At 45.2% G+C, this 16,804-nt stretch overlaps 1 protein-coding gene across 2 annotated transcripts in view; it reads left to right on the top strand.

The window, feature by feature from the left end:
• The window catches only part of DHX33 (DEAH-box helicase 33), a 200,802-nt gene that overhangs the window by 144,063 nt on the left and 39,935 nt on the right, over window positions 1-16,804 (top strand). For both annotated transcript variants that reach the window (XM_069226675.1, XM_069226676.1), the window contains one exon: window positions 10,133-10,219. In XM_069226675.1, the coding sequence (XP_069082776.1) occupies window positions 10,133-10,219 (87 nt within the window). The remainder of the gene's footprint in view (window positions 1-10,132; window positions 10,220-16,804) is intronic.

The raw sequence follows: 16,804 nt of genomic DNA, 5'->3' as shown, positions 1-16,804 counted from the left end.
CTGACCGGCCCTGAGCTGCTGGTGTGGTGACTTTGGGGATTGCTCTGAACCCCCAACGGTGGGCTACCTTGGACCAAGAACTAAGCCCTGTAAGTGTCTTACTTACCTGGTTAACCTAACAAATACTTACCTCCCCTAGGAACTGTGAAAATTGCACGAAGTGTCCACTTTTAAAACAGCTATTTGTGAATAACTTGAAAAGTATACATGCAATTTTGATGATTTGAAGTTCCTAAAGTACTTACCTGCAATACCTTTCGAATGAGATATTACATGTAGAATTTGAACCTGTGGTTCTTAAAATAAACTAAGAAAAGATATTTTTCTATACAAAAACCTATTGGCTGGATTTGTCTCTGAGTGTGTGTACCTCATTTATTGTCTATGTGTATGTACAACAAATGCTTAACACTACTCCTTGGATAAGCCTATTGCTCGACCACACTACCACAAAATAGAGCATTAGTATTATCTCTTTTTGCCACTATCTTACCTCTAAGGGGAACCCTTGGACTCTGTGCATGCTATTCCTTACTTTGAAATAGCACATACAGAGCCAACTTCCTACATTGGTGGATCAGCGGTGGGGTACAAGACTTTGCATTTGCTGGACTACTCAGCCAATACCTGATCACACGACAAATTCCAAAATTGTCATTAGAAATTCATTTTGCAATTTGAAATTGTTCTAAATTCTTAAAAGTCCTGCTAGGGCCTTGTGTGTTAAGTCCCTGTTTAGCATTGTCTTTTAGAGTTTAAAAGTTTGTTAAAAGTTTGAAATTAGATTCTAGAAACAGTTTTAGATTTGTTAAAAAGTCTTCCAACTCTTAGCAAAATAATGTCTGATACAGAGATGAATGTGGTGGAACTCGACACCACACCTTACCTCCATCTTAAGATGAGGGAGCTAAGGTCTCTCTGTAATATCAAAAAAATAACCATTGGCTCCAGACCTACCAAAATTCAGCTCCAGGAGCTGTTGGCAGAGTTTGAAAAAGCCAACCCCTCTGATGATGACCTCACAGAGGAAGAAATTAGTGACTTGGAGGCCAATGTCCCTCCTCCAGTCCTAAATAGGGAGAACAGGACCCCTCAAGTCCTGTCTCCAACTGTGTTAGTCAGAAATAGTGAGTCCCTCACAGGAGGGTCCCACATTTCTGAAATCACTGAGGATGCTCTCAGTGAAGATGACCTCCTGTTAGCCAGGATGGCCAAAAGATTGGCTTTAGAGAGACAGCTCCTAGCCATAGAAAGGGAAAGACAAGAGATGGGCCTAGGACCCATCAATGGTGGCAGCAATATAAATAGGGTCAGAGATTCTCCTGACATGTTAAAAATCCCCAAAGGGATTGTGACAAAATTTGAAGATGGTGATGACATCACCAAGTGGTTCACAGCTTTTGAGAGGGCTTGTGTAACCAGAAAAGTGAACAGATCTCACTGGGGTGCTCTCCTTTGGGAAATGTTCACTGGAAAGTGTAGGGATAGACTCCTCACACTCTCTGGAAAAGATGCAGAATCTTATGACCTCATGAAGGGTACCCTGATTGAGGGCTTTGGATTCTCCACTGAGGAGTACAGGATTAGGTTCAGGGGGGCTCAAAAATCCTCGAGCCAGACCTGGGTTGACTTTGTTGACTACTCAGTGAAAACACTAGATGGTTGGATTCAAGGCAGTGGTATAAGTAATTATGATGGGCTGTACAATTTATTTGTGAAAGAACACCTGTTAAGTAATTGTTTCAATGATAAACTGCATCAGCATCTGGTAGACCTAGGACCAATTTCTCCCCAAGAATTGGGAAAGAAGGCGGACCATTGGGTCAAGACAAGGGTGTCCAAGACTTCAACAGGGGGTGACCAAAAGAAAGGGGTCACAAAGACTCCCCAGGGGAAGGGTGATGAGACAACCAAAACTAAAAATAGTAAAGAGTCTTCTACAGGCCCCCAAAAACCTGCACAGGAGGGTGGGCCCAGAGCCTCTCCACAAAACAATGGGTACAAGGGTAAAAACTTTGATCCCAAAAAGGCCTGGTGTCATAGCTGTAAACAGCATGGACACCAAACTGGAGACAAGGCCTGTCCCAAGAAAGGTTCCACTCCAAACTCCCATCCAGGTAACACTGGTATGGCTAGTCTCCAAGTGGGATCAACAGTGTGCCCAGAGCAAATCAGGGTCCACACTGAAGCTACTCTAGTTTCTGAGGGTGGGGTGGATTTAGCCACACTAGCTGTCTGGCCGCCTAACATGCAAAAATACAGACAGCAACTCTTAATTAATGGGACTAGAATAGAGGGCCTGAGGGATACAGGTGCCAGTGTCACCATGGTGACAGAGAAACTGTTTTCCCCTGGCCAATACCTGACTGGAAAAACTTACACAGTCACCAACGCTGACAATCAGAGAAAAGTACATCCCATGGCAATGGTTACTTTAGAATGGGGAGGGGTCAGTGGCCTGAAACAGGTGGTGGTCTCCTCAAATATCCCAGTGGACTGTCTGCTTGGAAATGACCTGGAGTCCTCAGCATGGGCTGAGGTAGAGCTAAAAACCCATGCAGCAATGCTGGGTATCCCTGAACTGGTGTGTGTGAAAACAAGAGCACAATGCAAGGCACAGGGTGAACAAGTAGAGCTGGAGTCTGGAAGAATGGCCCAGCCTACCAAGAGAACAGGAAAGTCAGTTGGGAAACCAACTGCAACACAGCAAAAGAAAGGGAACCTCTCTTCTCAGGAAGAAGTTCTGCCCTCTGAGGGAACTGAGCCTTTGGAGCTTGAACCTTACCAGGTTGAGCTCTTAGGCCCAGGGGGACCCTCAAGGGAGGAGCTGTGTAAGGGACAAGAAACCTGTCCCTCTCTTGAAGGCCTTAGGCAGCAAGCTGCTGACGAGTCCAAAGGCAAGAAAAATGGAACGCATAGGGTCTATTGGGAAGATGGACTCCTGTACACTGAGGCCAGAGACCCCAAACCTGGTGCCACTAGGAGAGTGGTAGTGCCTCAGCTGTTCAGGAAGTTCATCCTAACATTGGCCCATGACATTCCCCTTGCTGGACATTTGGGACAAACCAAGACGTGGGAGAGGTTAGTCAACCACTTCTACTGGCCCAATATGTCCAACATGGTTAAGGAGTTTTGCCTCTCCTGCCCCACCTGTCAAGCCAGTGGTAAGACAGGTGGACATCCAAAGGCCCCCCTCATTCCACTTCCAGTGGTGGGGGTTCCCTTTGAAAGAGTGGGTGTGGACATAGTTGGTCCACTAGAACCTCCCACAGCCTCAGGAAATATGTATATCCTGGTAGTAGTGGATCATGCTACCAGGTATCCTGAAGCTATTCCCCTTAGGTCGACTACTGCCCCTGCAGTAGCCAAGGCCCTCATTGGTATCTTTACCAGAGTGGGTTTCCCTAAGGAGGTGGTGTCTGACAGAGGTACCAACTTCATGTCAGCATACCTAAAGCACATGTGGAATGAGTGTGGAGTGACTTATAAATTCACTACACCATACCATCCCCAAACTAATGGCTTGGTTGAAAGATTCAACAAGACATTAAAAGGCATGATCATGGGGCTCCCAGAAAAGCTCAAAAGGAGATGGGATGTCCTCTTGCCATGTCTGCTTTTCGCTTACAGAGAGGTGCCACAGAAGGGAGTAGGATTCTCACCCTTTGAACTTCTGTTTGGTCATCCTGTAAGGGGACCACTTGCCCTTGTTAAAGAAGGCTGGGAGAGACCTCTCCATGAGCCTAAACAGGACATAGTGGACTATGTACTTGGCCTTCGCTCTAGAATGGCAGAGTACATGGAAAAGGCAACCAAAAACCTTGAGGCCAGCCAACAGCTCCAGAAGTTTTGGTATGACCAAAAAGCTGCACTGGTTGAGTTCCAACCAGGGCAGAAAGTCTGGGTTCTGGAGCCTGTGGCTCCCAGGGCACTCCAGGACAAATGGAGTGGCCCTTACCCAGTACTAGAAAGGAAGAGTCAGGTCACCTACCTGGTGGACCTGGGCACAAGCAGGAGCCCCAAGAGGGTGATCCATGTAAACCGCCTTAAGCTCTTCCACGACAGGGCTGATGTCAATCTGTTGATGGTAACAGATGAGGATCAGGAGGCAGAGAGTGAACCTCTCCCTGATCTTCTGTCATCAGACCCAAAAGATGGCACAGTAGATGGAGTGATCTACTCAGACACCCTCTCTGGCCAACAGCAAGCTGATTGTAGGAGAGTCCTACAACAGTTTCCTGAACTCTTCTCCTTAACCCCTGGTCAGACACACCTGTGTACCCATGATGTGGACACAGGAGACAGCATGCCTGTCAAGAACAAAATCTTTAGACAATCTGACCATGTTAAGGAAAGCATCAAGGTGGAAGTCCACAAGATGCTGGAATTGGGAGTAATTGAGCGCTCTGACAGCCCCTGGGCTAGCCCAGTGGTCTTAGTCCCCAAACCTCACACCAAAGATGGAAAGAAAGAGATGAGGTTTTGTGTGGACTACAGAGGGCTCAATTCTGTCACCAAGACAGATGCTCATCCAATTCCAAGAGCTGATGAGCTCATAGACAAATTAGGTGCTGCCAAATTCTTAAGTACCTTTGACTTGACAGCAGGGTACTGGCAAATAAAAATGGCACCTGGAGCAAAAGAGAAAACAGCATTCTCCACACCTGATGGGCATTATCAGTTTACTGTTATGCCCTTTGGTTTAAAGAATGCCCCTGCCACCTTCCAAAGGTTGGTGAATCAAGTCCTTGCTGGCTTGGAGTCCTTTAGCACAGCTTATCTTGATGATATTGCTGTCTTTAGCTCCACCTGGCAGGATCACCTGGTCCACCTGAAGAAGGTTTTGAAGGCTCTGCAATCTGCAGGCCTCTCTATCAAGGCATCCAAATGCCAGATAGGGCAGGGAACTGTGGTTTACTTGGGACACCTTGTAGGTGGAGGCCAGGTTCAGCCACTCCAACCCAAGATCCAGACTATTCTGGACTGGGTAGCTCCAAAAACCCAGACTCAAGTCAGGGCATTCCTTGGCTTGACTGGGTATTACAGGAGGTTTGTGAAGGGATATGGATCCATTGTGACAGCCCTCACTGAACTCACCTCCAAGAAAATGCCCAAGAAAGTGAACTGGACTGTGGAATGCCAACAGGCCTTTGACACCCTGAAACAAGCAATGTGCTCAGCACCAGTTCTAAAAGCTCCAGATTATTCTAAGCAGTTCATTGTGCAGACTGATGCCTCTGAACATGGGATAGGGGCAGTTTTGTCCCAAACAAATGATGATGGCCTTGACCAGCCTGTTGCTTTCATTAGCAGGAGGTTACTCCCCAGGGAGCAGCGTTGGAGTGCCATTGAGAGGGAGGCCTTTGCTGTGGTTTGGTCCCTGAAGAAGCTGAGACCATACCTCTTTGGGACTCACTTCCTAGTTCAAACTGACCACAGACCTCTCAAATGGCTGATGCAAATGAAAGGTGAAAATCCTAAACTGTTGAGGTGGTCCATCTCCCTACAGGGAATGGACTTTATAGTGGAACACAGACCTGGGACTGCCCATGCCAATGCAGATGGCCTTTCCAGGTTCTTCCACTTAGAAAATGAAGACTCTCTTGGGAAAGGTTAGTCTCATCCTCTTTCGTTTGGGGGGGGGTTGTGTAAGGAAATGCCTCCTTGGCATGGTTGCCCCCTGACTTTTTGCATTTGCTGATGCTATGTTTACAATTGAAAGTGTGCTGAGGCCTGCTAACCAGGCCCCAGCACCAGTGTTCTTTCCCTAACCTGTACTTTTGTATCCACAATTGGCAGACCCTGGCATCCAGATAAGTCCCTTGTAACTGGTAGTTCTAGTACCAAGGGCCCTGATGCCAAGGAAGGTCTCTAAGGGCTGCAGCATGTCTTATGCCACCCTGGAGACCTCTCACTCAGCACAGACACACTGCTTACCAGCTTGTGTGTGCTAGTGAGGACAAAACGAGTAAGTCGACATGGCACTCCCCTCAGGGTGCCATGCCAGCCTCTCACTGCCTATGCAGTATAGGTAAGACACCCCTCTAGCAGGCCTTACAGCCCTAAGGCAGGGTGCACTATACCATAGGTGAGGGTACCAGTGCATGAGCATGGTACCCCTACAGTGTCTAAACAAAACCTTAGACATTGTAAGTGCAGGGTAGCCATAAGAGTATATGGTCTGGGAGTCTGTCAAACACGAACTCCACAGCACCATAATGGCTACACTGAAAACTGGGAAGTTTGGTATCAAACTTCTCAGCACAATAAATGCACACTGATGCCAGTGTACATTTTATTGTAAAATACACCCCAGAGGGCACCTTAGAGGTGCCCCCTGAAACTTAACCGACTATCTGTGTAGGCTGACTAGTTTTAGCAGCCTGCCACAAACCGAGACATGTTGCTGGCCCCATGGGGAGAGTGCCTTTGTCACTCTGAGGCCAGTAACAAAGCCTGCACTGGGTGGAGATGCTAACACCTCCCCCAGGCAGGAATTGTCACACCTGGCGGTGAGCCTCAAAGGCTCACCTCCTTTGTGCCAACCCAGCAGGACACTCCAGCTAGTGGAGTTGCCCGCCCCCTCCGGCCAGGCCCCACTTTTGGCGGCAAGGCCAGAGAAAATAATGAGAAAAACAAGGAGGAGTCACTGGCCAGTCAGGACAGCCCCTAAGGTGTCCTGAGCTGAAGTGACTCTAACTTTTAGAAATCCTCCATCTTGCAGATGGAGGATTCCCCCAATAGGGTTAGGATTGTGACCCCCTCCCCTTGGGAGGAGGCACAAAGAGGGTGTACCCACCCTCAGGGGTAGTAGCCATTGGCTACTAACCCCCCAGACCTAAACACGCCCTTAAATTTAGTATTTAAGGGCTACCCTGAACCCTAGAAAATTAGATTCCTGCAACTACAAGAAGAAGGACTGCCTAGCTGAAAACCCCTGCAGAGGAAGACCAGAAGACGACAACTGCCTTGGCTCCAGAAACTCACCGGCCTGTCTCCTGCCTTCCAAAGATCCTGCTCCAGCGACGCCTTCCAAAGGGACCAGCGACCTCGACATCCTCTGAGGACTGCCCCTGCTTCGAAAAGACAAGAAACTCCAGAGGACAGCGGACCTGCTCCAAGAAAGGCTGCAACTTTGTTTTCAGCAGCCTTGAAAGAACCCTGCAAGCTCCCCGCAAGAAGCGTGAGACTTGCAACACTGCACCCGGCGACCCCGACTCGGCTGGTGGAGATCCAACACCTCAGGAGGGACCCCAGGACTACTCTGATACTGTGAGTACCAAAACCTGTCCCCCCTGAGTTCCCACAGCGCCGCCTGCAGAGGGAATCCCGAGGCTTCCCCTGACCGCGACTCTTTGAATCCAAAGTCCCGACACCTGGGAGAGACCCTGCACCCGCAGCCCCCAGGACCTGAAGGACCGGACTTTCACTGGAGGAGTGACCCCCAGGAGTCCCTCTCCCTTGATCAAGTGGAGGTTTCCCCGAGGAACCCCCCCCTTGCCTGCCTGCAGCGCTGAAGAGATCCCGAGATCTCTCATAGACTAACACTGCGAACCCGACGCTTGTTTCTACACTGCACCCGGCCGCCCCCGCGCCGCTGAGGGTGAAATTTCTGTGTGGGCTTGTGTCCCCCCCGGTGCCCTACAAAACCCCCCTGGTCTGCCCTCCGAAGACGCGGGTACTTACCTGCAAGCAGACCGGAACCGGGGCACCCCCTTCTCTCCATTCTAGCCTATGTGTTTTGGGCACCACTTTGAACTCTGCACCTGACCGGCCCTGAGCTGCTGGTGTGGTGACTTTGGGGTTGCTCTGAACCCCCAACGGTGGGCTACCTTGGACCAAGAACTAAGCCCTGTAAGTGTCTTACTTACCTGGTTAACCTAACAAATACTTACCTCCCCTAGGAACTGTGAAAATTGCACGAAGTGTCCACTTTTAAAACAGCTATTTGTGAATAACTTGAAAAGTATACATGCAATTTTGATGATTTGAAGTTCCTAAAGTACTTACCTTGAATACCTTTCGAATGAGATATTACATGTAGAATTTGAACCTGTGGTTCTTAAAATAAACTAAGAAAAGATATTTTTCTATACAAAAACCTATTGGCTGGATTTGTCTCTGAGTGTGTGTACCTCATTTATTGTCTATGTGTATGTACAACAAATGCTTAACACTACTCCTTGGATAAGCCTATTGCTCGACCACACTACCACAAAATAGAGCATTAGTATTATCTCTTTTTGCCACTATCTTACCTCTAAGGGGAACCCTTGGACTCTGTGCATGCTATTCCTTACTTTGAAATAGCACATACAGAGCCAACTTCCTACAGCATCTCTATCACTTTGCTTCACATTCCATCCCCACCTGCCATGGGGGACAACAGTCTAACATTGGAATCGATGGCTATGTACATTAATGAACCTGATGACTAGAAAGACTTCTTCGAAGAAAAACAACTTCACACATCCAGGACCAACACTAGATGGCAGGAGTATGGCCCGCATATAAATCTACAGCACTACATGCAACAAACAGATGCTTATAGTTTAAGTAACACTTTCCTTATCCTTTTTGTCATTAATTGCAGGGTTTCCATTTTGCTCCCCAAAGTATCTGATTTTTTGCCTTCTATTTGTAAAAAATGTATCCTGCTTTTTATCTCCAAGACTTCCACTCATACACATCCTTTGTTTGTGTGCCCCAGGGGAACACTGTGGTTACAGATAACATGAATAAGGCAAATGCTTTATAATTATTATTTTTTTTTTTAAAACACATCAGTTAGTACAGGACGTAGGGGGTGAGGAGTGTCATATATTCCATAAAATTCAAACCTGTAAATTAAAGAGATTGTTTTCAGTTTTTGGATTTGGTTGTGTGATAACCAGCTCCTAATTTGTAAAAGAATAAGTGCTGGGAACCCAAAGTTTTTTTCCAGAACCCCACAGCTGGTGCTATCGAAGGTCAGGGTAACAAGTACCAGAGCTGAATAGTCCCGGTTCTGGTTCAGGCCTCTTTAATTCACCACCAGGTACTTATTCTCTCACTCTTGCAAGTTCTACTTTTCTCCCTTTGTCACAGCTTTTCTGTCGTTCAGTTCATTCTTCTTTTCCCTTCTGTATTTTTCTTTTTGTTTCTCTGGATCAAAGTCCATTGAGACAAAATTAAACACTAAATAAAAAATAAATTGAAAAGTACATTTTGAAATTAATTTATATATATTTAAAACAGTACCCAAAACCCGTGTGTGGGTTTATGTACTTAAAATATAAGAAACATTTGCAAATATAGCAAATCATTTAACATTCAAGAAAACTTATAAAATGTACAAATAAATAATGCATTAAAAAACGATATCATTATACAACAATATTAACGTTTTAGATATAAAAACAATTCTAAAACTATATACTCGCCAGAAATATTACCATCTCAGTATAATTATACTCACATTACTCTGGCCTCGATATTTAGTACCTTCTATATTCTAAGATATTAAGTGTCACACTGAAAAATAAGTGTTGGTCCTCAAAAAAGTAGTGCCTGTGGGTCTCACCTGCAAGCACCTGTTCAAATTCAGCATGGGTGATAATCATTCACAACTGGTATTTTTTCATAGCAAACTATTGTTGTTGGCTTTTAAGATGCTCATACCTGTGTCAAAAGAGCATTCATCAAAACGTTAATTTCCTGCAGGGCAATCCTTGACTCTTGGTCAGCATCTGACACCCTAGAGAACCATGCAATCAGAGCTCAAGGACAAAAGATTTTTCTTAATTTTTTCTCAGTGTTGACGCCTAAAATGGCTCTTTAGTTCACCTATGTGAACGCGCTCCACCCCTTCTTCCCCCAAACCATTGTGCGACTCACAACAGAAAATTGCTTGAGGCATGTTAAGTATAACATTTTTGGCAGTACGCTACATAAAATATGGAAATAATACATCTTTTGATAGCTGTGTCATGGTTGTGTAGCTTTGTGGAAAACACAGATTGAACTGGGAAACTTGACTAGGAAAACATTTGGCAAAAGTATTGCTGCATATAATAGCAGTGCTAATTAAAACTCCAGTGAATCGGCCAGGCTTGATGTTTTTCCATAGAGCTCTTATTTCTTTGTACTGCAGGAATGGTGCAGAGAGAACTTCGTGAATGGAAGAAATATGATGCTTGTGTCAGAAGTTCGATCTCAACTCAGGGACATTTGTATGAAGGTAACATTTCTTTTTTTTTATCTGATCATTACTTCAAATCAAACGTGATGTGTTGATACAGCCGTATAGGTATTTGATGAGGTGAATCTGTATCACAGAAACAGCTCCCTTTGTACTGATCACAAATAACCTTGAGAGTTTTACTCAGTCAAGAATTACAGTTCTGTGGGAATTTGCCTTTGGGTCATATTAGTGTTAAAAACAAAATGCTGCTTTTTGTGCTTTGTAGGGCTTAATATTTGCATGGAAAGGTAAATTGTATTTTGTGTTAGTTTATGGAGTTCTGCCAATAGAAAGTTCTTAATTGTTATGTATTTTCTGTGCTAACTTGATGTTTGAAACTATTGACTTTACAACCCTAAAAAATGGGTACAAAGGCCCGTAGTGGATGGAGAAAGAGCAATAAGAAACATGGATATTTATTATTTGTATTTTTTCCAGCCATTGCCCGACACCCTACAGCATCCTAACTTTCTGGCTGATTGTTTATCCATAAGGAGAAAGTTGCTTGTTCTCTGTGCCACGTGAGTCTCTGTTCTCATGTGTTAGTTGAGATCCGGTGCGGGCTGAAGGCTTCTGCCACCTGACTGAAGCTGTGGTGCTCGTGTGTGTTGGCTGAATGATCCGTGGGTGTCTTAATCCTCCATCTGTGATCATGGGGCTTGGCTGACTGCTGGAGGGGTCTGTATTAGCCTGCAGCCGCAGACTGCGGCAGATGCGAAATGACAGCAACCGCTGCCAAGGTGCAGTGCAGGTCCAGTGAAGGAAAAGTCGGCTGTGGTCTGTTGTAGTGCAGATCAGTGTTGAGGGTGCATCCCTCTTGCAACTTGTCCACAATGTGGGGGTGTCCTGGGTGGGCCCTGCAGACTGTGAAAATGTCACGCTTGTGCCCCAGACTGGGGCAGTAGGCGCAGGAGGGAAGATCTTGGCTCTGCAGGAGTGGTACCACTCTACCAGGCTGCACCTGGTCCGGAGCATTAGCCCAAGGATGAGTAGCACACTGTGGAGCACTAACCCCATTGGAAGTGGTAAAATAAACCGTTGGGTAATCAAGACCTCTAGGAGTCAGGCTGCTCATCTAGATGCAGCTGCAGTGTTTTTGGAAGGCACATAATCCATCTATCCCCATTCCCTTCTGTAGACTGTGAAATTGACTACTTGTGTTCTCCTATCTTACAAGAAACAGTAAACAATTGATGTCAGGGCAGCTTGGGATGTCCAGGATACTGTGTTGGGAGCAATACTGATTGATGCCTTCCAATCAAGAATATCTACTGGAGGTCTCCGTTATTACCCTGGGCACAGTTTCAACTGAAGAATCCTTGTCTCTGGAATTGGCTTATGTGTTTGCTGTATCAGGAGTGACAGCCCACTTCTGAATGCTTTGGCTGCCCTTTTTGGCATGAAGACACAACCCATGTAACTTGCTGAAACCACTGGAAATGCTCTTTTAATCTTCTGCTTCCTGTTCTCTGACATGTTGATCTGTATAGAGGTCGCCACTGTAGTAATGCAGTGTGTGAGTGCACCACTGCCTCACCTCATGTGTCCTGGTGTTTAGGGGCTCGTCACTGCCTACAAATCTTCTCTTCTTTTGCATTGATCCTCTGAACTGTGCAGTGGTTGTACAAGAAGGATTCAATGGTGAGTTTTTCCTATTCTAATCAACGGGGCAAGTCTAACCACTTACCTCACCAGGGTAAGCTGGCCAAGTTTGCCTAAAGCAACTAAGCAGGTGCAGTGACCAGGGATATTTCCCCCGGTGGATAAGCCCAGGTGCTGTCTGAGTTTCTAAATAGTGGCTGCAGCATCTGCCTATATCCATCAAGACATAAAAGCCTCCACTGCACTGAAGAGGAAAATTAGGGAGGTTTGTCATGACGTATCACTTCTCTGACAAGACATCACAAATGTAATGGACAGGGTCATCGGACAGAAGGTTGAATCTCTGAGTTCGAAAACAGTCAGTAATTTCTAGACAGCAGTTGTACTCACGGCAACAACATTCAAAGCTATTGAACACTGCGTTGAAGACATCTAGGGGCAAGCACTAAGAAGCAATCTGCGGTTTGTTGTGTTTCCCGAGAGGGCTGAAGGAATACAATCCGAAACCTTTCTTGCACAATGGCTCAGAGACAGTATTGCCCCTGTAAGGCTTTTCATGCACCTTATCAACAAATGTACACTCCATGCCTTCATGCAAAGAACCCCCTCTCTTTTCCTTGGGTAACTACCTCGACTGAAAATTGCTACAATGCTTAACTTCAAAGATAAAGACAAAATCTTGAAGATGGAGCAAGGAATGGTATATGCATGGAATGCATTCCATCAAATCATGGTGTTAAGAACAAATGTAGAGGAAATCCTTTGAGGCAGTTAAATAAAGACGGCATACCCATATGTTCCTCAACCCAGCAAAGCACAAATAGTCCAATCTAAATCCTTTTTCTCTGAATTTCCTGCTAGAACCTGAGAGTGGATAAAGGAGAGATGCTTAAGAACAAAAAGAATAAGGTTACTGAACCCTCAATTCTCATCCATGTCGACCAAAACCTGTTCAAGAGGCAGACAGAGGCGAGCTGGTGAGAGATGTTCCTCCAGGATTGGGGGACCTCATGGAGGGACACAACTCTAAGCAATCAACCACTTCTGTTTATGTTGATGCTAACTTGTGACACCACTAGGCAGTTGCACCCTATCCCTGATTTGCCCACCCTCAACATCCTCATGCATCGTTTTGAAGACCATTCCTTCAATAAGATAGTTACCTGAGGAACTTGGAATTTGTCTCAGTTTATCCAGTGATGGTTAAACAGTTGTAGATGATTACAATGACTTATTTGTAGGCCTCCTTCTCTCCTAACCGAGTAGCCAGCGGGCTATTTTTCAATAGTATTCTCCTGATAGTGACCCGGCAAGGCACTCCTCTTTCTCCTACACAAGCTCCAGGTTGGATGAGCATCCTATCGTCCTAAGCTGTTTCCCGATTGGCATGACTCCCCCGATTGTTGATTTTCAGGATTGTGTTGCCTGTATGGTTATGCTTTTATACACTTGTCATATTGCCTGTTTTGAAGTGTGAAATATCTTCTATATCCACATGCTTTACACAACTCCACCTTCTGGTGGTTGGGCACGAAGGTGGTTTTTTCCAAACCATTTTCCATTATGAGATGAAGCCTTAGTATGACATTGACAGTAAACCCCCAGTGCCCTTGTGTGCATCCTTTATCTTAGATTCTTTTTTTTTTTTTTTCAACGTTGTTTTCGAAGTAAGAAGGTGCATTGAGGGAGCCCACAAAAGATTTGTCGATCTCTGCCCAGAAGACTTCAAGAGAATCACCAAATTTGTCAGGGTTGGACATCTGAGGTTCCTGAATGCCTTTTTAAATTATGAGGACAGTCTTCAAATTTGTCTGAACTGCCATAGGAAGTTGACCCTCCACAACGAGCATGAAGTATGCTTGTTCTGCCTCCCACGAGACCATAAGGCCTGAGGATTGTTGAGCATGCCTGTTGTTTAGGCCCAAGTCTGTGGTCCATAGACACAAGATATTTTAAACACATTGGGCGGCTGCCGACATGTCAGTCTCTCAGGGTTAGAAAAAACAGAGAAGGTGTACTTCGTCAATGGAAGAGTTGGGGAAAGAATCTTCCCGTCCTACTCAGCATATGAAAAAGAACATTGATAAGGATTTGCCAAAATGTGTCCTCTGAACCTAAGGACGATAAAGCGCCAACAATCCTCAGCAGGTGGGTGGTCATTCGCTGCATGTGCCTATAAGGGGATTTCTCTTCCCTCTTCAGTATGCAGACAGTTTGCTTCTTGCACAAAGAAATACATACCAGCTTTGAAGCAGACGTTCCATATTTCACTTATGTGATACACCCATGGCAGTGCGAGTTTGCAGCTGCCCTAAAGGCAGCACATTTATCATAATTGGGCACACTGTTCCGTTGCGTTCAATGCACCTGTTTAAAGGTACGTCCTGGTGCAAAAAGGGAAAGTACACCCTATGTGTAAATACAGCCCTACAGTTACATGAGGAGGTTGCAGTCGGTACTGAGAAATGTATTGGTATCCATTCCCAATTCTGACCCTCTCCCCAAAGGAGCTAATATGCCCGCTACATAATCTGTGCAACTAGAGAATTTATGCTGCAAGAAAAGGCAGTAACGTACTGTAATAATTCAGCTTCCCTACCCCCCAATCCCACCCGTGACTGGCACTGTTTTGTCAACTCTGCCTCAAGTGCTACTTAAAGATGTGCATTCCTTTAGTGGCAAAAGGTTCCAAAGCAGTAATCGATTGGGACCTTGACAGGTAATAAGTCTCAATCAGGACATACCCCTCAAAGAGACTTTACTGCTTCCATGGGTCTTGTGTATACATGGCACAAGCTGCACCTCACATAGAAGGCCTACATTTTCTTTTTGGGGCTCCCAAGACCTTTATTTTGCCCTTGACAGATGTAGGTATCCTTCAGTAAGGTATCTCAGACTACTCCCTGGTGATGACATCCCTTGGCCACTGACGCACACAAATGAAGAAGTGTGGCAGATAATTGAAGCATTGGCCGTGCATCATTTTGAAGTAATAGAATCGTACTTCCAAGTGAACGCTGGATCAGGTTCTTCATAGGTCAACTTATGAGTGGCATTCAAACTGATCATTGTCGGAAGAGCAGTGGCTTATAGCTCATCTCGAGATCAATCAAAGGGAGGTGATTGCGGCACTGGAAGCATGATGCTTCTGAATCTCAAATGCACATACAGGTGCTGCTCATTCTGGAAGTGGTTCAAATCTCTTTGATACAACACCTGCCTAGCGAAGCACAGCAATTGGTTAACAGCACAATCAGGCTATCTGATTATGGAGAGAAGGCAAGTAGGCTCCTCTAATGTTTAAGTTCTCAAGATGACCCATCCTGATGTGAGGAAGATACTTTCTGCCACTGACACACTACCGATAGATCACCCTGCAGTGGCTGAGGAATTTGCCTCCTACACACATCTTTGTCAACCCACTGTGCTGGATTTCACTGAAATAGACTACTCAAGAATATATTTTACTCCCCTCTGTGTCCACTGTAGGTTCTTACTGTGAAACAGGGGATTGTGCAGTCTCACAACTTCCATTTAAAAAAAACTACATGACTGAATGGCTTAATCTTGGAACTTTTTAAGCAACGCTTTGCCTCTAAGATGGCTCTTTATATGTGACATGTTTACAGATGCGGCAGAAAACAAAGTAGGTTCCAGCCAGGCGAGTCTACTCATTCAGAATCCGATGTCTCCACTGTGCATTTGCTTGGTCATCCATAGACAGGCCACTGGTGATCCTGCTTGCTGACTTCGAGAAGGCCAAGAAGGCCTACAGTTCTGAGAGTTACGGCTAACTGTTCACTGTGCTCTTGAGGATGGTATTTGGGCCTCAGTTTATGCCCTGTGTTTGTCTCCTCTGTACATGGCTGATTGCAGGATTTAATTATGAGCATACACAGCAGGGTTGCCCACCTTCTTCTTTCCTGTTAGCTCTTACTGTAAAGCCTGTGGCCTGAATACTGCTCGCGGGCAAGGGAATACCTAGTTTTTTGTAAGAAATGTGTGTGGAAGATGATGACATGATCTGCTTATATGTCTCATTGATCTTATCAGGCCCCCACGTGATGCAATTCTAAGACTACTTCAACCTTACTTCTGGCCTACCAGTCAGTTCATCTAAATCCATCCTCTTCCCGGTCGGTGGCACCATAACATTGTGCTCTGGAATCATGATTTCAGTCTCAAACCATAGGGCTTTACTTATTTGGGCGTTCATATAGCAAACTTGCCGACCCAGTGCTGAGCTGGAAACTTTGGCCCCGTTGTTGACTCACTTTATAGGGACTTAGATCACTTGTCCACACCGTCAGTTATGGGAAATGTTGACATTACACTGCAAAAACGGCTTCCCTTCCAAAACTACGATATGCACTTAAAAATTATCCCCAACATATTCCTCCTACCTTTTTTACACATCCTTATTTCCTTGCTTCATAGCTTTTTATGTAAAAACAGGTTCTTTGCGGCAAAGTACTATAAATCCACATATGAAGGAAAGTATGTAATGCTTGATACGATGTCTAACTACTGTGCATCCCATCTCCTTGTACTCGCTGACTGACTGTATGGACTGCGTACCAATCCATTCTAATTGAGAGATGGATGCTGGGCAACGTTTGTCCTACTAAATGCTGGCAAACTCTCAACAGATTTACCTTCTGTCATCAAATTTGTTTTTGATCTTTGAGAGAATTCTTGTGTGCAATAATGTGGGAGGGGAAATTGACCAGGGAGTTTTTCATAAGGGTGGGAAACAATATGGTCCAAGTTGCTTCCCTTTAGGACTTAGCCGAATGGGATCTCATAAGTATCTCACAGGTGTAAGATGTAGTCTCTAATTAATACCTTCATTTTCGTGAATGTATAAAGTGCATTTAGTCTTAATAAATCTCAGTTAGTTTGTTGTCTTCATTACATCATGCCATTGCTCTTTATGTTAGAGGAAGAAGACATTTCATATTTTATCACACTTGAAGCTGA

The sequence above is a fragment of the Pleurodeles waltl genome, chromosome 3_2 (assembly GCF_031143425.1).
Source record: "Pleurodeles waltl isolate 20211129_DDA chromosome 3_2, aPleWal1.hap1.20221129, whole genome shotgun sequence".
Classification (NCBI taxonomy): Eukaryota; Metazoa; Chordata; class Amphibia; order Caudata; family Salamandridae; genus Pleurodeles; species Pleurodeles waltl.
The sequence above is the reverse complement of the archived record's forward strand: the minus strand, read 5'-3'. Positions and strand labels throughout refer to the sequence as shown.